At 40.5% G+C, this 14,524-nt stretch overlaps 1 protein-coding gene and 1 pseudogene across 2 annotated transcripts; one reads left to right on the top strand and one right to left on the bottom strand.

Annotated features, from left to right (window-relative positions):
• The first annotated feature begins 315 nt into the window (after window positions 1-315).
• LOC118310427 lies at window positions 316-1,395 on the top strand (annotated as a pseudogene).
• Window positions 1,396-1,419: 24 nt separating this feature from the next.
• wrnip1 (WRN helicase interacting protein 1) lies at window positions 1,420-7,470 on the bottom strand. 2 transcript variants are annotated; one of them, XM_035634791.2, is made up of 7 exons: window positions 6,788-7,467; window positions 5,433-5,627; window positions 4,475-4,713; window positions 3,618-3,835; window positions 2,726-2,881; window positions 2,302-2,381; window positions 1,420-2,190 (listed from the first exon to the last, which is right to left on the bottom strand). In XM_035634791.2, the coding sequence occupies exons 1-7, from the start codon at window positions 7,433-7,435 to the stop codon at window positions 1,909-1,911; spliced, it is 1,818 nt and encodes a 605-aa protein (XP_035490684.1). In that variant the 5' UTR covers window positions 7,436-7,467; the 3' UTR covers window positions 1,420-1,908. The 2 variants fall into 2 exon arrangements, with proteins under 2 accessions (XP_035490684.1, XP_035490685.1); XM_035634792.2 differs by lacking the exons at window positions 1,420-2,190; window positions 2,302-2,381 and adding an exon at window positions 2,468-2,568 and having other exon boundaries at window positions 6,788-7,470.
• Between the last annotated feature and the right edge of the window lie 7,054 nt (window positions 7,471-14,524).

Genomic DNA, 14,524 nt, shown 5'->3' with positions numbered 1-14,524 from the left:
GATTACCATTGTTATAAGGTAAAACACAGTCCTACTTGCCTTAAACCCAGAGCAAATAACTTTAAATAATATTTAAATGTTGGTGGGTCCCGGGGATTTTTACCACCTTTCACTCCATACAAGGTTGCTTACGGCTCAGCCAAAGTGTGTTACTAAATCTAAAATAAATAGATCATTTTATTGCATTGCTGGCATATCTTAATCTGCACATGTTTTTTTTTACAGTTTTAATTTCTGCCATTAGCTGGCTTCTTTGCTTGCAAACAGCAGTTTCACCACCTGGAGAATGGGAGGAAACCTCCCAGGCTGTGACTGCTGCCCATAAATAGCTCTGCATGTTGATGATGATGGACAAGGAGGAGGGACCTGAAAAGTCAATTATGGTGGAAAAAATGTTGATCCATCCCAAATGGAACAACAACTGTGTCTTGTGGGTGAGTTACAATCCTTTACGTTTACGTAAGTAAATATGTCCTTGAAAAGGGTGTTTACCCTGACAGTTTCTATGGAATAGCAGCTGAGAAAATATAAGTTTTGTCATAAATAAAGATATAAAGAAACAGGCACTCTAGACAGTCTATTGGACTCTGAGCTATTAAGAAAACATAATAACTGACATTTTTAAATTCTTTGGGTTTCATTCTGTTACATAGAAATGACATTGCCCTGCTTAAGCTGGAGAGGAGTGCTGTTATTAATGACAAGGTTCAGCTGGCTTGCCTGCCGCAGCACAGTGCTGCCCTTGCCCACGACCAGCACTGTTATGTCACAGGCTGGGGTCGTCTCTACAGTAAGACCTGCTGCCAAGACTGCTAACACCTGGCTTATGATGGGTGTAGTGCATTTTATTGCTCCGGGACAAGCATCAAATGTAATTCGAATTCTCAGCTGTCGTTACAACATGTGTGTACATTTATGTTCAGCTGGAGGTCCGCGGGCGGCTGCACTACAGCAGGCCTACTTCCTATGGTGGATCACAGCATCTGCAGACAAAATGACTGGTGGGGCAGCTCAGTGAAAACAACAATGGTCTGTGCTGGAGGAGACACCAAGTCAGCATGCCATGTAAGTAACCACAAAACATGTGCTTAGTGTAACACAAACAATAACATTTTCTCCACTGCTTCAATAACTGTCATCATCTTCTAGGGTGACTCTGGCAGCCCTCTAAACTGTAAGGGAAGAGACGGTTGAAGGAGTGACTAGTTTTGTGAATGGACGTGGATGTAATACCCGTGTGGCCTCTTTCATCTCGTGGATCAGCGGGGTGAGGGAAACCACATAAATGTCACTTTACATGAAGACACAGTCCACTGAACATAGTGTAATGTCTTTGTGAAATGAACAAACTAACCCTTGTGTTATTGTTTTTTGCAGACCATGGCCCAAAACTGAATAAATGACTAAACAAAAAAAGTGTTTAAGGAAAGTTCAATTTAGTGTAGTTTTGTATTTTACATTATGGGGGGATATAAACATACAAACATTTTAATCAGTTTAAACAATGTAGGGAAGACAGGTAAACCTCGACAGACTTATTTAACACATTTAAAGACTACCTATTATGGAAATACAAAGGCATGCCCTGTAATTTACTGTAGGTTTCATTTATTTTTATTTCCAATGAATTGAGGACTTAATATGAGCTATCTATCTAAATGTAAATTTAACTGTACGTGGGTTGTATATCCTTTATAATCTAAAACAATTGACAAAAGTAAAACTGTACAAACATTTGAACATGAAAATGGTTGTGATTTCAATTCTTCATTCACCTTGGAAACTGAGCATGTCAATTGTGAATTTGGATCAGTGGCCACATCAAAACATATATCCCACTATTGTTCACAATTAGCAGCCTTGGTTTGAGACTGCACATTATGTGGCCTAAATCATTACAGGATGTACTCATGGGTCTGAGGGCGTCCAGGTGAAGAAGTCGATTCCGCGTAGCTCCTCAGGTAAGTAATCCTGCTCCACAGGGTTGCTGAAGGCTGGGTTGTATTTGTAGCCTTTAGCGTAGCCCAGCTGCTTCATCAGCTTTGTGGAGGCGTTGCGCAGGTGCAAGGGGACGGAAGGCAGGGGGCCTTTGTGGTTCCTCAAACAGGCCTTCACGTTTGCATAGGCCTTGTAGATCTCCACAGACTTCGGCGCCTGTGCCAGATACACCACACACTGAGCCAGGATCACCTGTTGAGCAGCAGATGAACAGAGGGGGATTATGGGGATTATGAAATACCATGGCAGCGAGATATTTTGAAGACTGTGTAAAAGCATTACTAACTAGTCATGTCAGCCTACCTCACATTCCGGCATCCCAATGAAGTGACAGGCCTGGAAGGCGGACACAGCCTGAGGAAGAGCGGAGGGATCTGCCATACCTGCGAAATTACAGGACAAGTGAAGAAATCAATCACAAAAGGCTTCTGCATTAAAAAAAACATGGGGAGAGGTAAATTTAACATGCCTGTGTATTTATTACAGGCCTCACAGCTGAAGGATCTCACCACCAAGAGCCCACAGTAATCTTTAGTTATGAGCTGAGATGTAGGGACAATCAAGAGGCCCCTGTCCGAAGAACACAGTCTTTAACTCAGGCTCAAAGTGAACTACAGAGTCGCACAGGCCGCAAACAACATTAGACAAATCTAATCTTATCCATACAGGATAGCCACACATGTTGTAAAAGACACACGGTGATGACGGGATACAATAATTCACATACCAACATCCTCGCTCGCAAAGCGGACGAGTCTGCGAGCCACATAGAGGGGATCCTCGCCGCCCTCCAGCATGCGGCCCAGCCAGTACAGAGACGCATTCACATGGGAGCCTCTCATCGACTTATGTATCGCTGAGATACAGTTGTAATGCTCTTCACCTTCGAGGAACACAGATACACACCAAAACATCAAGAAAAGAAAAAGAAAAGACATATCATTCTGCAGCTGGCAGTACATCAACCGCTTCACATGGTGCGGAGAACATTAGATTCAAATTATCTCATGAAACCGTGCCGTAGTAATACAAATTAATAAAATGTAAATGTAATGCTGAAAATATGAAACCATAATGAGGGGTCATTCATCAAGCTCAGAAGCAGTTTCATCCCATCCATTCACAGGGAACAGTAAATCTCAATCTCTTGGGACAGCTGAGTATTAGGGTAACAGGAGACACACACACAACGTGGCACTCCTAAGCAACCGTAAGCACGACAATAAACATGGTTATATGCACTTTTATCTTTCATCATTTCGTGTATTTCATATGAAAGCCTCATGACAAAAAAAGTGACAAACGGCTACTAGGAGGAAACATGATCTGGCATTTAAGCCGGAGTTATACTAAAGCTCCGGAGAGGATTTTAAAGATGAGGATTTGTGAAATGTGTTGCGGGGTGTTAATGTTCCTCTGACAGTGCCTCACACCTTTAGCCAGCATTAGTAATACTTCTATAATCATAATTGCCGAATAGAGCTGTTGGAAGTCACAACAGCAGATGCTTTGATAAATTTAGAGTGCTAAACTTTACAAGACACTTTTCAGATCAGTGGGGTTCACAGGGGGTAGAAACTACAGAAACATTAAAATGATAAGTGCATTTAACCACTTACCAGCTTTATCATAGAGAATATGGGACCTCTGAAGACCTTCCTTCACATGCGCCTCCTTCACCAGGATTTCTTGAGGTGGACCGTTTTGTGCCGACAGGCTTGACCGGCTCACCTGAGCCTGAACAGCCAGCTGCAGACTGTTGAGTGCAGCTCTTGCGTCACCATCACAGAGGTAGGCGATAGTGTCCAGAGCTTTTTGCTCAATGTAAATCTTTGGTCTAGGAAAAGAGAAAAACATTTACAGTATCAGTGGCAATATTTGTGACTGTAGTCATTTCCTTTGTAAAGATTCAATGCCTGAGAAATAAAATATGAATCATCTTAGACAAATATTGCCCAAATATGAATATGAGGGGAATTTAAAAATAAGGTCAATAGGGCATAATCTTATTACACCTAAGAATGAAATAACTGCAAACTCAGATTACTGCTTGGTCCTGGGTATGATGATGAATATATGAAAATGTCATCTCCCCACACGTCTCTTAAACTGCTCTAACATAATAATAATTAAAAGCAAAGCTTCTTAAAAATCTGTTTATCTTAAATGTTTTACTTTTGACAATGTCTGGATTATGTCAAAATGATGACTTCATTTTTTTAAAGAGCTGATTGTTTTTTTTTTAAACGAGACATATTATGCTCCTCTCCTAACAGAAAATGCTGTTCCTTGACCTCATGAAAATTCTTTTCTGTCAACATATCAAACCAGATTCTAGGACACTGCTGCAGCTCCAACAACTGGTACACTCCTCCCATATATTAATTAAGTGAACCCTCTAATCCAGGAACAAAAGAAGAGACTTGTTGGGTGGCACCCGATGATGACATCTGGGAGAGCGGGGCTCTGCGCTTACTCGTGTCCATCTGTTTGGTCTTGATCTTTGGGACTTGCTAGATCTGGTCCCGGGACTCTGATGCCGAGCGTGGTCACAGCCCTGTCCAGGATCGAGCCCATTGCCTCCACAGAGAGCTTCTCCAGAACCAGCACCCTGCACCTACTCAGCAGGGCAGCGTTCACCTGGAAGGACGGATTCTCAGTGGTCGCTCCGATCAGCGTTACTGTCCCGCACTCCACGTGAGGAAGGAAGGTGTCCTACAGATACACACAAATGAGGGAAGAAAGAGGCAAAAGAAAAAACGGGAAATGAGAAGAAAACCACCACGATCTCTGAAGTGACAACATCAAGCGTAAGTATTTGTTTGACTCCTTTCATAATTCTTGCTGCATTAGAGAATTTACTTATTTTGCTGCCAGCATCGCAAGATAAAGTCCCTGACAACACTTGAATCAATATGTTATATATCTTCATGCTTGGGGTCTTATCAAATCATTGAGCGAGGATCTAAACTGGTCCTCCTTGGCAGCTAATACAGGGATTTATTTTTATGCATCACACGTCTGCTAAGAGTCATGGAGTCTGTTGTGAAGGTACGAGACGCCAACTATTCAAACCCCTCAAATCTCAGTTTAAAAATGTTGTTAGCAGTAATTTTACAACCAAGATTTAAAAGTTACTGATGACTAAATGGCTAAGATTCAAAGGAAAGTCTTCACAGTATTCGGTTTCAGAAACTTAGCGCAATCTATTTCTTGACTTGTTGACTTGTGATTTGTTTTCCAAGAATCAAACTGTCTAAATGGAAGCTGTAAAACTATAAAGAAATGGAGGATAAATATAAACATTAGATTTACAACCTGTTGTGTGATACAAATTAAATAGACTTTATTATATATAACATTGAGCCTCCTAAGTTATTTTAACAATTTCTAGCAGTAGATTACAACCCCAATGTACTGGCTAAGTACTGCACCTGTTGGGACTTGTTGAAGCGGTGAATTTCATCAATGAACAGGATGGTCTTCCTCTTGCACAGTCGCAGCTCGTTCTGCGCCTGCTTGATCACCTCTCGCACCTCACTGGTGGACGTGCTGGTCGCAGACAGCGTGACGAAGCGAGCCGTGCCGTTCTTTTTACTGGCGCTGGCGATAATGTGCGCAAGGGTGGTCTGAAAGACAACATGTACAAAGTAAACTGATTAAAGCATACCGTGTGTGCGCAGCCCTCTGGAATCCAAAATTACCCCACACCAACAAAAAAAACCCATTAGACTGTGAAAACATTTTTTGCTCATTCGTGTGGGACCCTAATAATTATTTCATATGGCTTTAATTCCCAGGTGTTTGAGCCATACATTTAAAATCTCAGCTTGAATTATGCACCTTGCTTGCAAGGCCCCATAAATCTTGCCTTCATGCTTTGAACCAGCAACAAAAATAACAATTCAATTGTGAAACCCGAAGACTGTCAGACAAGTGACTGAGGTAGGTACGGACGTTTAGTATGAGTAAAGTATGTTGACAAGGTCTAAGAATGACAAAACTGCTGGAGAACAATCCATGCAAATAGCCCGGCATACTTAAGAGGTAATTAAATTTCTATATTCAGGTCTGACACATAGAAGAGCAGCAAGCACCAGCCTGGATAATTCACTCTCTTCAACATGCCGAAAATGTTTGTCATGTTTAGCCTCTCTTTTTGTGAAGTGCTGCACAGAGAAGAGCAGTAAGACACAAGAAACATCTGGAGAAACTGGGATAATGGTTATGAAAACCTATATATGTCTACAGATATTGGTTGATAATGAGAATACTCTTAGTCAATGCTAAGTAAAGTCACAGAGTCCACTTTTTGCGGTAATAATGCCAATGTAAAGTGTTCTCTTCTACTCCAAAGGAAACAGTGAGAAAAAAAGAGGGCTGCAACCAACGATTATTTTCATAATCGACTAATCTGACGATTATTTTCTTGTTTAATTTGAAAGTTGTTGAGTGTTGAGTGTTTCCCAAATCTCAAGTTAATGTTTTTCTGGTCCACAAACCAAAGATATTTAGTTTACTGTCATACAGGAGCAAAGAAACCAGAAAATATTCAAATTTAAGAAGCTGAAATCAGAGAATTATGTATCCCCCCCCCATAAAAACTATTTGAACCGATTAATCGATTATTAAAAAAGGTGGCGAGAAATTTAGTAATAAATTACAAATTGATTTATCGATTAACTGTTGCAGCTCTAGAAAAAATGAAAATAGTAGAAAAAATAAAATCAACATAGTGATGGATGGATGGTGCTTCATGTTGGGAACTCGGCTGTCACATGATCCACACCTTTCCACAGCCCGGTGGCCCCCACAGGAGCAGAGACGGTATCTCCTGCGAGTCCAGGAGTGACCGGATGAGCGTTTGCTGGCCCACCACTTTACTTTGACCGAAGTATTCCTCCAGAGTGTTGGGTCGCAGCATGTCCGCCAGAGGCTTGTCCATCGTGAGCACCGCCCGCGCTGATAGACCCCGTGTTGCCTTCACGGACAGCGGTTGTCCGCCGGACGTGTGGCTCTTCACAGTCTCTGCCCCCGCCGCTGGTCCAGGTTCAGCTTCATTCACTGCACCGCGTTTAACCCCCGTGTTGACAGCGCCGGTAGCACTTTGTTGACCGGTGAACGAGCCACACTGCTCACGCGGAAGTGATGATTTACCCTTGTTGGTCTGAAACAGAGAGAACATCGACGATGTCGGGGCCCCCGCGGCAGGTTTGTTGACACCGGGACTGGGCGGTACGACCTCCGCACTGATGCGGGGTTTCTTTAGAGGAGGTCCTCTCTCGTCGGTAGTTGGTGACGGGCAGCTGTCGGTATCCCCCTTCAATAGACACACGTCGAGGTGTCCGTTAATCACAGCCGACTCAAAGTATTTGGAGCAAACGGGACATTGCACCGAGCCCGTCGCTGTGGATATCATGTCGCCCGCCTGCGCCATGTTGATTTCCCGCGAAACTTTTCACGTTAATCACGTGACCAAACACTTAAAACGAAAGAAAGAAATATAAACTGTTTTTAACAATATACCAAGTTGTGAGTTTCCCCTTTTACCAGCTAAATATGACGTTTAACCTAACATCATTTTATTTTTTATTTAAAAAGAATTTACTTAGTGGACTTCCTTTGACTTCCGGGTTTGGGTGCGTTTATGGACTGATGAGACGGTCTGACACTTGGAATTTTATGTTCTCTCGGTATGTTTGCTGCACGGACGCAAGAGATATAATATATCTAAACAATACTAGACTTTTTAAAACTAAATATGGATTGTATCTTCGTTAAAATAGTAGAAACTGCAACTGTTTTTACAAAACTTCAATGTGGGCTATGGACCCTCTTTCCCCCCTCGGACAGGTACGTGAATCTTGCAAACTATCAAGGTACAGTTTTTGGCCAACAGTATGGAGGACTTCCGGGTTCTTACTGAGTCACTACTTTGATTATCAGTTAATCTGACAATTATTTGTTTGTTCTATCTCCCAGTCTAAAAATATGAGAAAATAGTCAACAATGTCCATCGCAGTTTCTGCCTCCTTTATCTGGTTAACAGTTCAAAACATAAATATATTCTGTTCGCAGTGATACAAAACAAAGCAAAGCCCTGTACTGTGGCAGTTCGATTACCAAAATAGTAAGCGACCTACCGATGAATTTACTATTGATTGACTAATAGATTAATAATTCCTTCCTTAGCTAATCAATCAATTGATGCAGTTCAGCAATGATGTAATGGGGAGGCTGGACTTCCAAGAAAGTGTGCAAGGATAACCAGGTTTTTTGCTTCCAATCAAATCAGTGCAAAACATTGCATTCGTATTTCATTACATTGGGTGAATAGTTATTATGAACTTCTTTGCACCCTCTATATCCTCCATACTACAAAGGATACAGTTTCACCCTACTATAAGTGATTTATGATACTATACTATAAGTGATTTATAATTTAAAGTAAGGGGAAAAAATAGATGAAGTACAATTAAACATAAGTCCGAAATGATTTAATGCTGCTATTTTCTTACAACTTAATTGTTGATTTACTGCACCTTTCCTCACTTGTTCTCACCTTCTCATAGGCAAAAGATCCGGCCAAGAGAAATACCCCATCGAGGTCAACCAGGCTGAGAAGACGGAGTGAGAGCTCAGAAAGGAGCGGGCTGGTGGCCAAGTGTCCCCCTCAGGGAGAATGGCCAAGTTGAAGTCAGTTCATAACGGTGCCAACAGCCGAAACATGACCAAGCTGGCCTTGTTCCCCTACTTAGAGAAGGTGAAAACCATGCGCTGCTACTGGGAAATGAAGTTTGATCCAGAGGTATCCATGCTGTTAATGAATTATGCTTTAGAATATCGGTACTAAGCTTTTGAATCTGCAGAAGCAACACCAGAGGGTGCTAATGCATTTTTAAAATGTGGAATTGCTGTAACATAACTAAGGTTCATTCACAACTCAAATTAAAAGCAAAGACTAGTGATATCTTTATTGTAAAGATTACATTTTACATTAATTTATCAAAATGATTCAGTGTGGTCTTACATTAGACTGCCTAAGAAACCTGAGTTGCTACTGTAAAGCAAAACTGAGACATTGTGAGTAATCAAGAACTAAATTTGTTGACTTGGTTGTAGATTCTTGAAGATGTTTCACATGCATCCAAGAGGCTTCTTCAGTTCAGATGTTAAACATCTTCAAGAATTTGCAACGAAGTCCAGTTGCTTCTGATTGAACACCCTTGCGGATAACTTTGACCTGGATGAATGAGAATCTCCACAGACATAATAATGTTTGAATAAATGTTGTGTTTACACTGGAGGCTTTGCAAACAATAACGGTTGATGTAGAACTGCCATTGCCGAGACCAGTGAGTGTGAATCCCACGTGACAGTTGGTATGACATTTGCAGCAGTAATCTAATAGCACAGGCTCTTTATTTACACCACATCCAAGTGTCTATGCTGACAGGGAGATTGAAACCCCTGTCACAATTCTCTCAGTTTTCAATGTCAGTGCTGTGTTGAAGATTAATTGTGCATAGTTTTTTTCAAGGAATATGGGAACATATAAAAACAAAAGATTTGCTCTCTAATGAAGATGGGAAATAAGACAGAGTGAGAGAGAACATGTCTCTCAGACACCCTTTGCTGGCACCTGTCACTCTTTTGTCATGAGGACAAACTGCTCGTCCTTTGACTCTAAGTGCTGACAGGAGTGGGGGGGTGTTGACTGAATTAACAGAGGCTGTGGTGGATAGTGTAGCATTAATGTTTGGGCGGTCCTTGCCCCGAGAAGGAGCTGTCATCTCCCCTAACGCTGCTGCACTTGAGTCTCTTCTCCCTAAGCTCCAAGAGCTCCGGCGTGGTTAAAGATAGGAAAAAAAACCTGACTGCAGCGGAAGGATGAGGAGTAAAGTGAAAGCCATGGAGACATTTTTCACAGGCTTGGACATTTGGCTCGTCAACGGCATGTGTTTGGTTGCCTCCTACCTCTGGCGCAGGCTCTGTGATTTACTCTGCTACAGGCGGAGGCACAGAGCATCTACTCCACCCGCCATTCAGGTATATACAAGGATTTGACTTGATGAATAACACTTGCTGAGGATCACGTTTGTTTTCTTAAAGGAATGTAATATTAACCATGTAGCAATGGTAATTATTGAGGTACCAATGTTACATTTTCACTTATGTTCTTTTATCTTTCACATCATCAGTGTTTTTGTCAGATGAGTTGTCTATGAGGTGTTGTCTTTAGGATGGTTGGTCTACTGCTTAATAGAAAGGGGGAAAACATTTTGTTTGGTAATATCACCATTTTCATATGATTATGCATATTGGATTGAATTTACATATTGATCCTCATTCATTGACATATTGCATACAAATGCATCTATACCTATACTCCTATACCACATGGCTTGATCAGTTACTAATACTGCAGTTATCTTTAACAATTTTTGACTGTCTTCAGAGGGGATCAAACCGGCTTTGAAGACCTCCCTTACGTGATAATATTACTCTCCTTAGGATTTTCCTCTTCATTTCATAAAGTGTACTGACATAACAGGGCTATAACTTTTGTTTGTTATTTTGCTACTTCTTTTGGTTGGAATATTTATTTTATTATTTATTTTAAATGACTTTGTTGCTTAGTTCATGTGCAGAGATGCATCTGCAGTAAACAGTGATTGGTATGTCAGGTGCAATGAACACAAATATGTATTTCAAAAGCTAGAATGACATGAACTGACTGAACATGAGAAAAATTATTTCTTGAAACGTGATGTCAGATAGAAGTGTTCATGCTTCCAGTTTATATGTTATGACTGTTCTTAGTGTTATTAGGTACTCTGGAAAAGGCTATGGTGCCTCACATAAATGATTCATTACTGATGCATAACTTGAATGCTTGAATTCGGTGCATGGACGATATCCAGCTCACAGGTCTCATTAAACACCACACACGAGTTGCCAGCAGGAGGCAGAGTCTTGGTGTTGCATCAGGTTTTGTGAAAGGTATGCTCTTGGCCATTTCCCAGTGACAGGGAAAATACTGGGCTCCACTCAATCATAGTGGTATAATTACTTTACACGCAGACAAGCAAACAAGCTTAACTCATGATTTACTGAGGAATCTTAATAAGCACTTAGTTGCACATCCTGCACATGAAGCCATCTTTTTGTTGCCTTTGAAAACATTTTATTTCTGCTATACTCTGTACTCTCTTTGCTATTCTCTCGCTAAATGTCACTTCTAATTCAATTAGTTAGCTCAACATATGGGGATTATCCTTCCAACAGTAATGAAATTCACTGTATGTAAGTGAAAGGTGAAGTAGTGTTGATGCATGAGTGTTTTGCTCAGTTATGGATATCAGCTGGAAGGAAAGAACATGAGATAAGATGTTGGTAGTGTTTATGAGCGGAGAGTTTAGAAGATGAGCTGTGAAGGTACAGTGAGCTCTGGTGGTGGAACATGAAACGGGCACAATGGAGGCTCACAATCCTCCTTTTGCTGCCATCTAGTGACTCAAAAGTTGCATGGCTGCTTTGATGCAACACTAACGGTGATATCACTGTCACAGTGCACGAGGTTGGAAAAGCAAGACACTTGAACCCCTCACAGATCAGCAAAAAAATAAAATGAACAGATAAATAACTTCGTGTTTCATAAACCTTCAATATTGCTGCATTGTATAGGTTTGTTGCTTCTTTCTAAACGTGGGATATGACCCAACCTCACTTTACTTGTTTTCATTTGTAAAATGCATGTTTATACTTGAAGATGTCCTGCCTCGGTACGAACGTATCTGCTGCACATGGATTATAAATACACACATTCTGCAGTTATCTTGAATGTGGTGATAGTGCGCTTCAGAGACAAGCTGAAGCCCTCTCACCCTCTCTTGTTTCCATTCCTCTTTTGGCATTTAGGACATCTACACTGACATTTACTGTAGGAGATCCTCAGGTATGTGACTAGGCTTTCTTCGTATTCTGTCACTAACCTTCAGTACATCCTCAGTGTATTGTGCTTCTCATATTTCCATACTTATAATTATAGTGCATCGGCGAATATCTTCCTCAATTAGAGGCACTGAACTTGAAAGTATTACTACTCAAGGACTAGTGTGATTATGGAAATACAAGTATTACAGCAGGTCATCCTAACTTAAACCATTTCTTTATGATTACACTTAATATTTAAACGTTTCATTGATTGATAAATTGGGTGTTATCTTTAAAAATGCCATAAATGCACTGATTACTCAAATATGAATATAGCTTATTGCCTTCCCTTGACAGCTTGCCTGAAGCTGCCATCACTCTTCTTTGTACAATTCTTTTGTACAAGATATTTATTAAACGGTTTGATATCTGTAAGTCTTGCGACTTGTTTAAAGTTTAAACAAAGTCTCCAGTTGAATTTAAGCTGAAGTAGTTACATTTTAGAGAAGATTTTAACTTTTCATCTCTTAATTTCAATGGGGAAAATTTCCAACAAAACTTTGTATACTTTCATGGAAGTATACAAAGTATGGAAAATATGCAGTATATTGGAAAACTGGGTAAATCAAATAATTTCCTAATTGCGATTAACATTAACTATTATAAAAAATTGTTTTTCTAAAACAATATAAATAAATAAAGGAACATATAGTAGCAATGCTCTCGTGCTTATAATTCTTGAATGATAACAATAAAGTAAAAGAGATACATTCATATTTTTCCTGAAATATTAGGAAAATATATTCAACATATCAATGGTAAGTTCTCATTTTGCTTAGACTATATTATTATATTTTATTAAGTGTCATTTTAATGTCACTGTTGGTCAATGTTTCTTTACTCAATATATGTTGCAGCTAATCTGCAAAGTGACTGTTTAATTTTACTAATTTGAATAAATGTACTTAGTTTCAATCACTGTTAGTTAATCAGTGTATGGACCAAGCACACACAGTTTCACATTATGTAGTTCATCTGAGCACGTCCAGTTCCCAAAGGAATAAGGAATTTTTTTAACATTTAGATTCTTCTAGACACGCAGGCCCGAGTTTGAATGTGTGTGCATGCTCATTTAAATTTGCAGAACGTAGTCCAATGTTCTATAACCTTTTAAAACAAAACTCAAATGTCTGTTGACGTGCAGCAGCAGAATGTGCCTACATGCCAAGAGAAAAGCTGAGAGGACAGGGAAAGAACAGAGAAGACGTCGTAGACATTAGCACGAGGAGTAAAGTTTCATGGCTGCCACACACATTTAAGGCCACAAGTTTCCGAGAGAAAGTATAGCCGGTGCTGGCAGGCGGTGCGTTGTGTGAGTGGAGACTGGAGAGGTGACTGGACAGTAGCCACGGCACACAGGCCCAGCGCTCCCCGGGACATTGTGTTCTCGGCAAGGGAGGTGCTGCTCCATTTTTAACAGTTCACCTTCCCCCAGATGCCAAACAAATATTCCACTGCTGAGGTCCATTCAGGTCACAACCATCCACATGTATGGAATGTTCAGGGTTTTTTTTTTTGTCAAACAACAAACAAAACAACAACAACAACAAGAAGAAAAACCCCACCCCAGTAGTTGATGTAATTTAATGATCATTTAATTGTTTTTGTTTTGAGTAATTGTTATTTTCTTCTTCTTTTTTTCAAATGCTCTGGCTCCAGCCCTTGAAATATCATATTTCACATTACATTATTTGGTTTTTAAGGTTTGACAGACAAAATACAATGTTGGAAAAGATCTCATTGTGCTCACTGTGTTTTGACAACATACAAACAATTAATCAAATAATAATAATAATAATAAATCTTCAATTAAACAAATGACATAATCATAAAAAAAAACTTTTAAGTTGAAAATGCAAGGTCAACCTGGACACGCACACACACACACACACACACACACATACACACACACACACACACACACACACACACACACACACACACACACACACACACACACAGACCATTATTCATCATATTTTACTCAGGCTTTTACGTAGCTGACATTGTCTCCAAGCATCCTGAAAATTCTGCTGCAACATAAACTAAACACTCTAATCATGCGCCGGTAGGCAAGGCAGCGATTTGTGGGCTGCCACCTTGTGTGTGCTCGGGCTGTGTGTCCACATGCTTTGGCTTGGCAGAGAAGGTGAGAGAAGACTTTGAGCACTAGTCAAGATGCTGTTACCTTCACCGTGATAAACTCCATATTTGCATAAGCCTCAGAGGCCAAATGTCTGTTTATATCCCACGCTGGGTTTAATTACCTTTAAAGTGGCCTTTATACCTCTATGCAATGCAAGATACATTAAAATGTAAAACGTTGTTTCTTTTTCTCTCGTTTGACAAGAAACACTTAGCACACTTCTCGCAGCTTGTGTGGGAAAAAACTCCAGTCTGGCTGTTCCACCACTGCATACGAAAGTGTCCCCACAAATTGACACAACATGCTGCATATGACCTACGTTGTCTGTCATCTGTTGGCATCCAGGGACAGGTGTGAGCGTCGCCGTCTCTCCCCGACTGATTG

Source organism: Scophthalmus maximus, chromosome 5, assembly GCF_022379125.1.
Source record: "Scophthalmus maximus strain ysfricsl-2021 chromosome 5, ASM2237912v1, whole genome shotgun sequence".
Lineage (NCBI taxonomy): Eukaryota > Metazoa > Chordata > Actinopteri > Pleuronectiformes > Scophthalmidae > Scophthalmus > Scophthalmus maximus.
The sequence above is the reverse complement of the archived record's forward strand: the minus strand, read 5'-3'. Positions and strand labels throughout refer to the sequence as shown.

What these genes read in the sequence shown, in the direction of transcription:
- wrnip1 (XM_035634791.2), bottom strand. Translation starts at nt 7,435, where the DNA reads ATGGCGCAGGCGGGCGACATGATATCCACAGCGACGGGCTCGGTGCAA. An exon ending in GGCCACCGGGCTGTGGAAAG is followed by an intron (nt 5,628 to 6,787) that starts GTGTGGATCATG and finishes GTTGTCTTTCAG; the next exon opens with ACCACCCTTGCGCACATTAT. An exon ending in TATTCTCTATGATAAAGCTG is followed by an intron (nt 2,882 to 3,617) that starts GTAAGTGGTTAA and finishes TGTTCCTCGAAG; the next exon opens with GTGAAGAGCATTACAACTGT.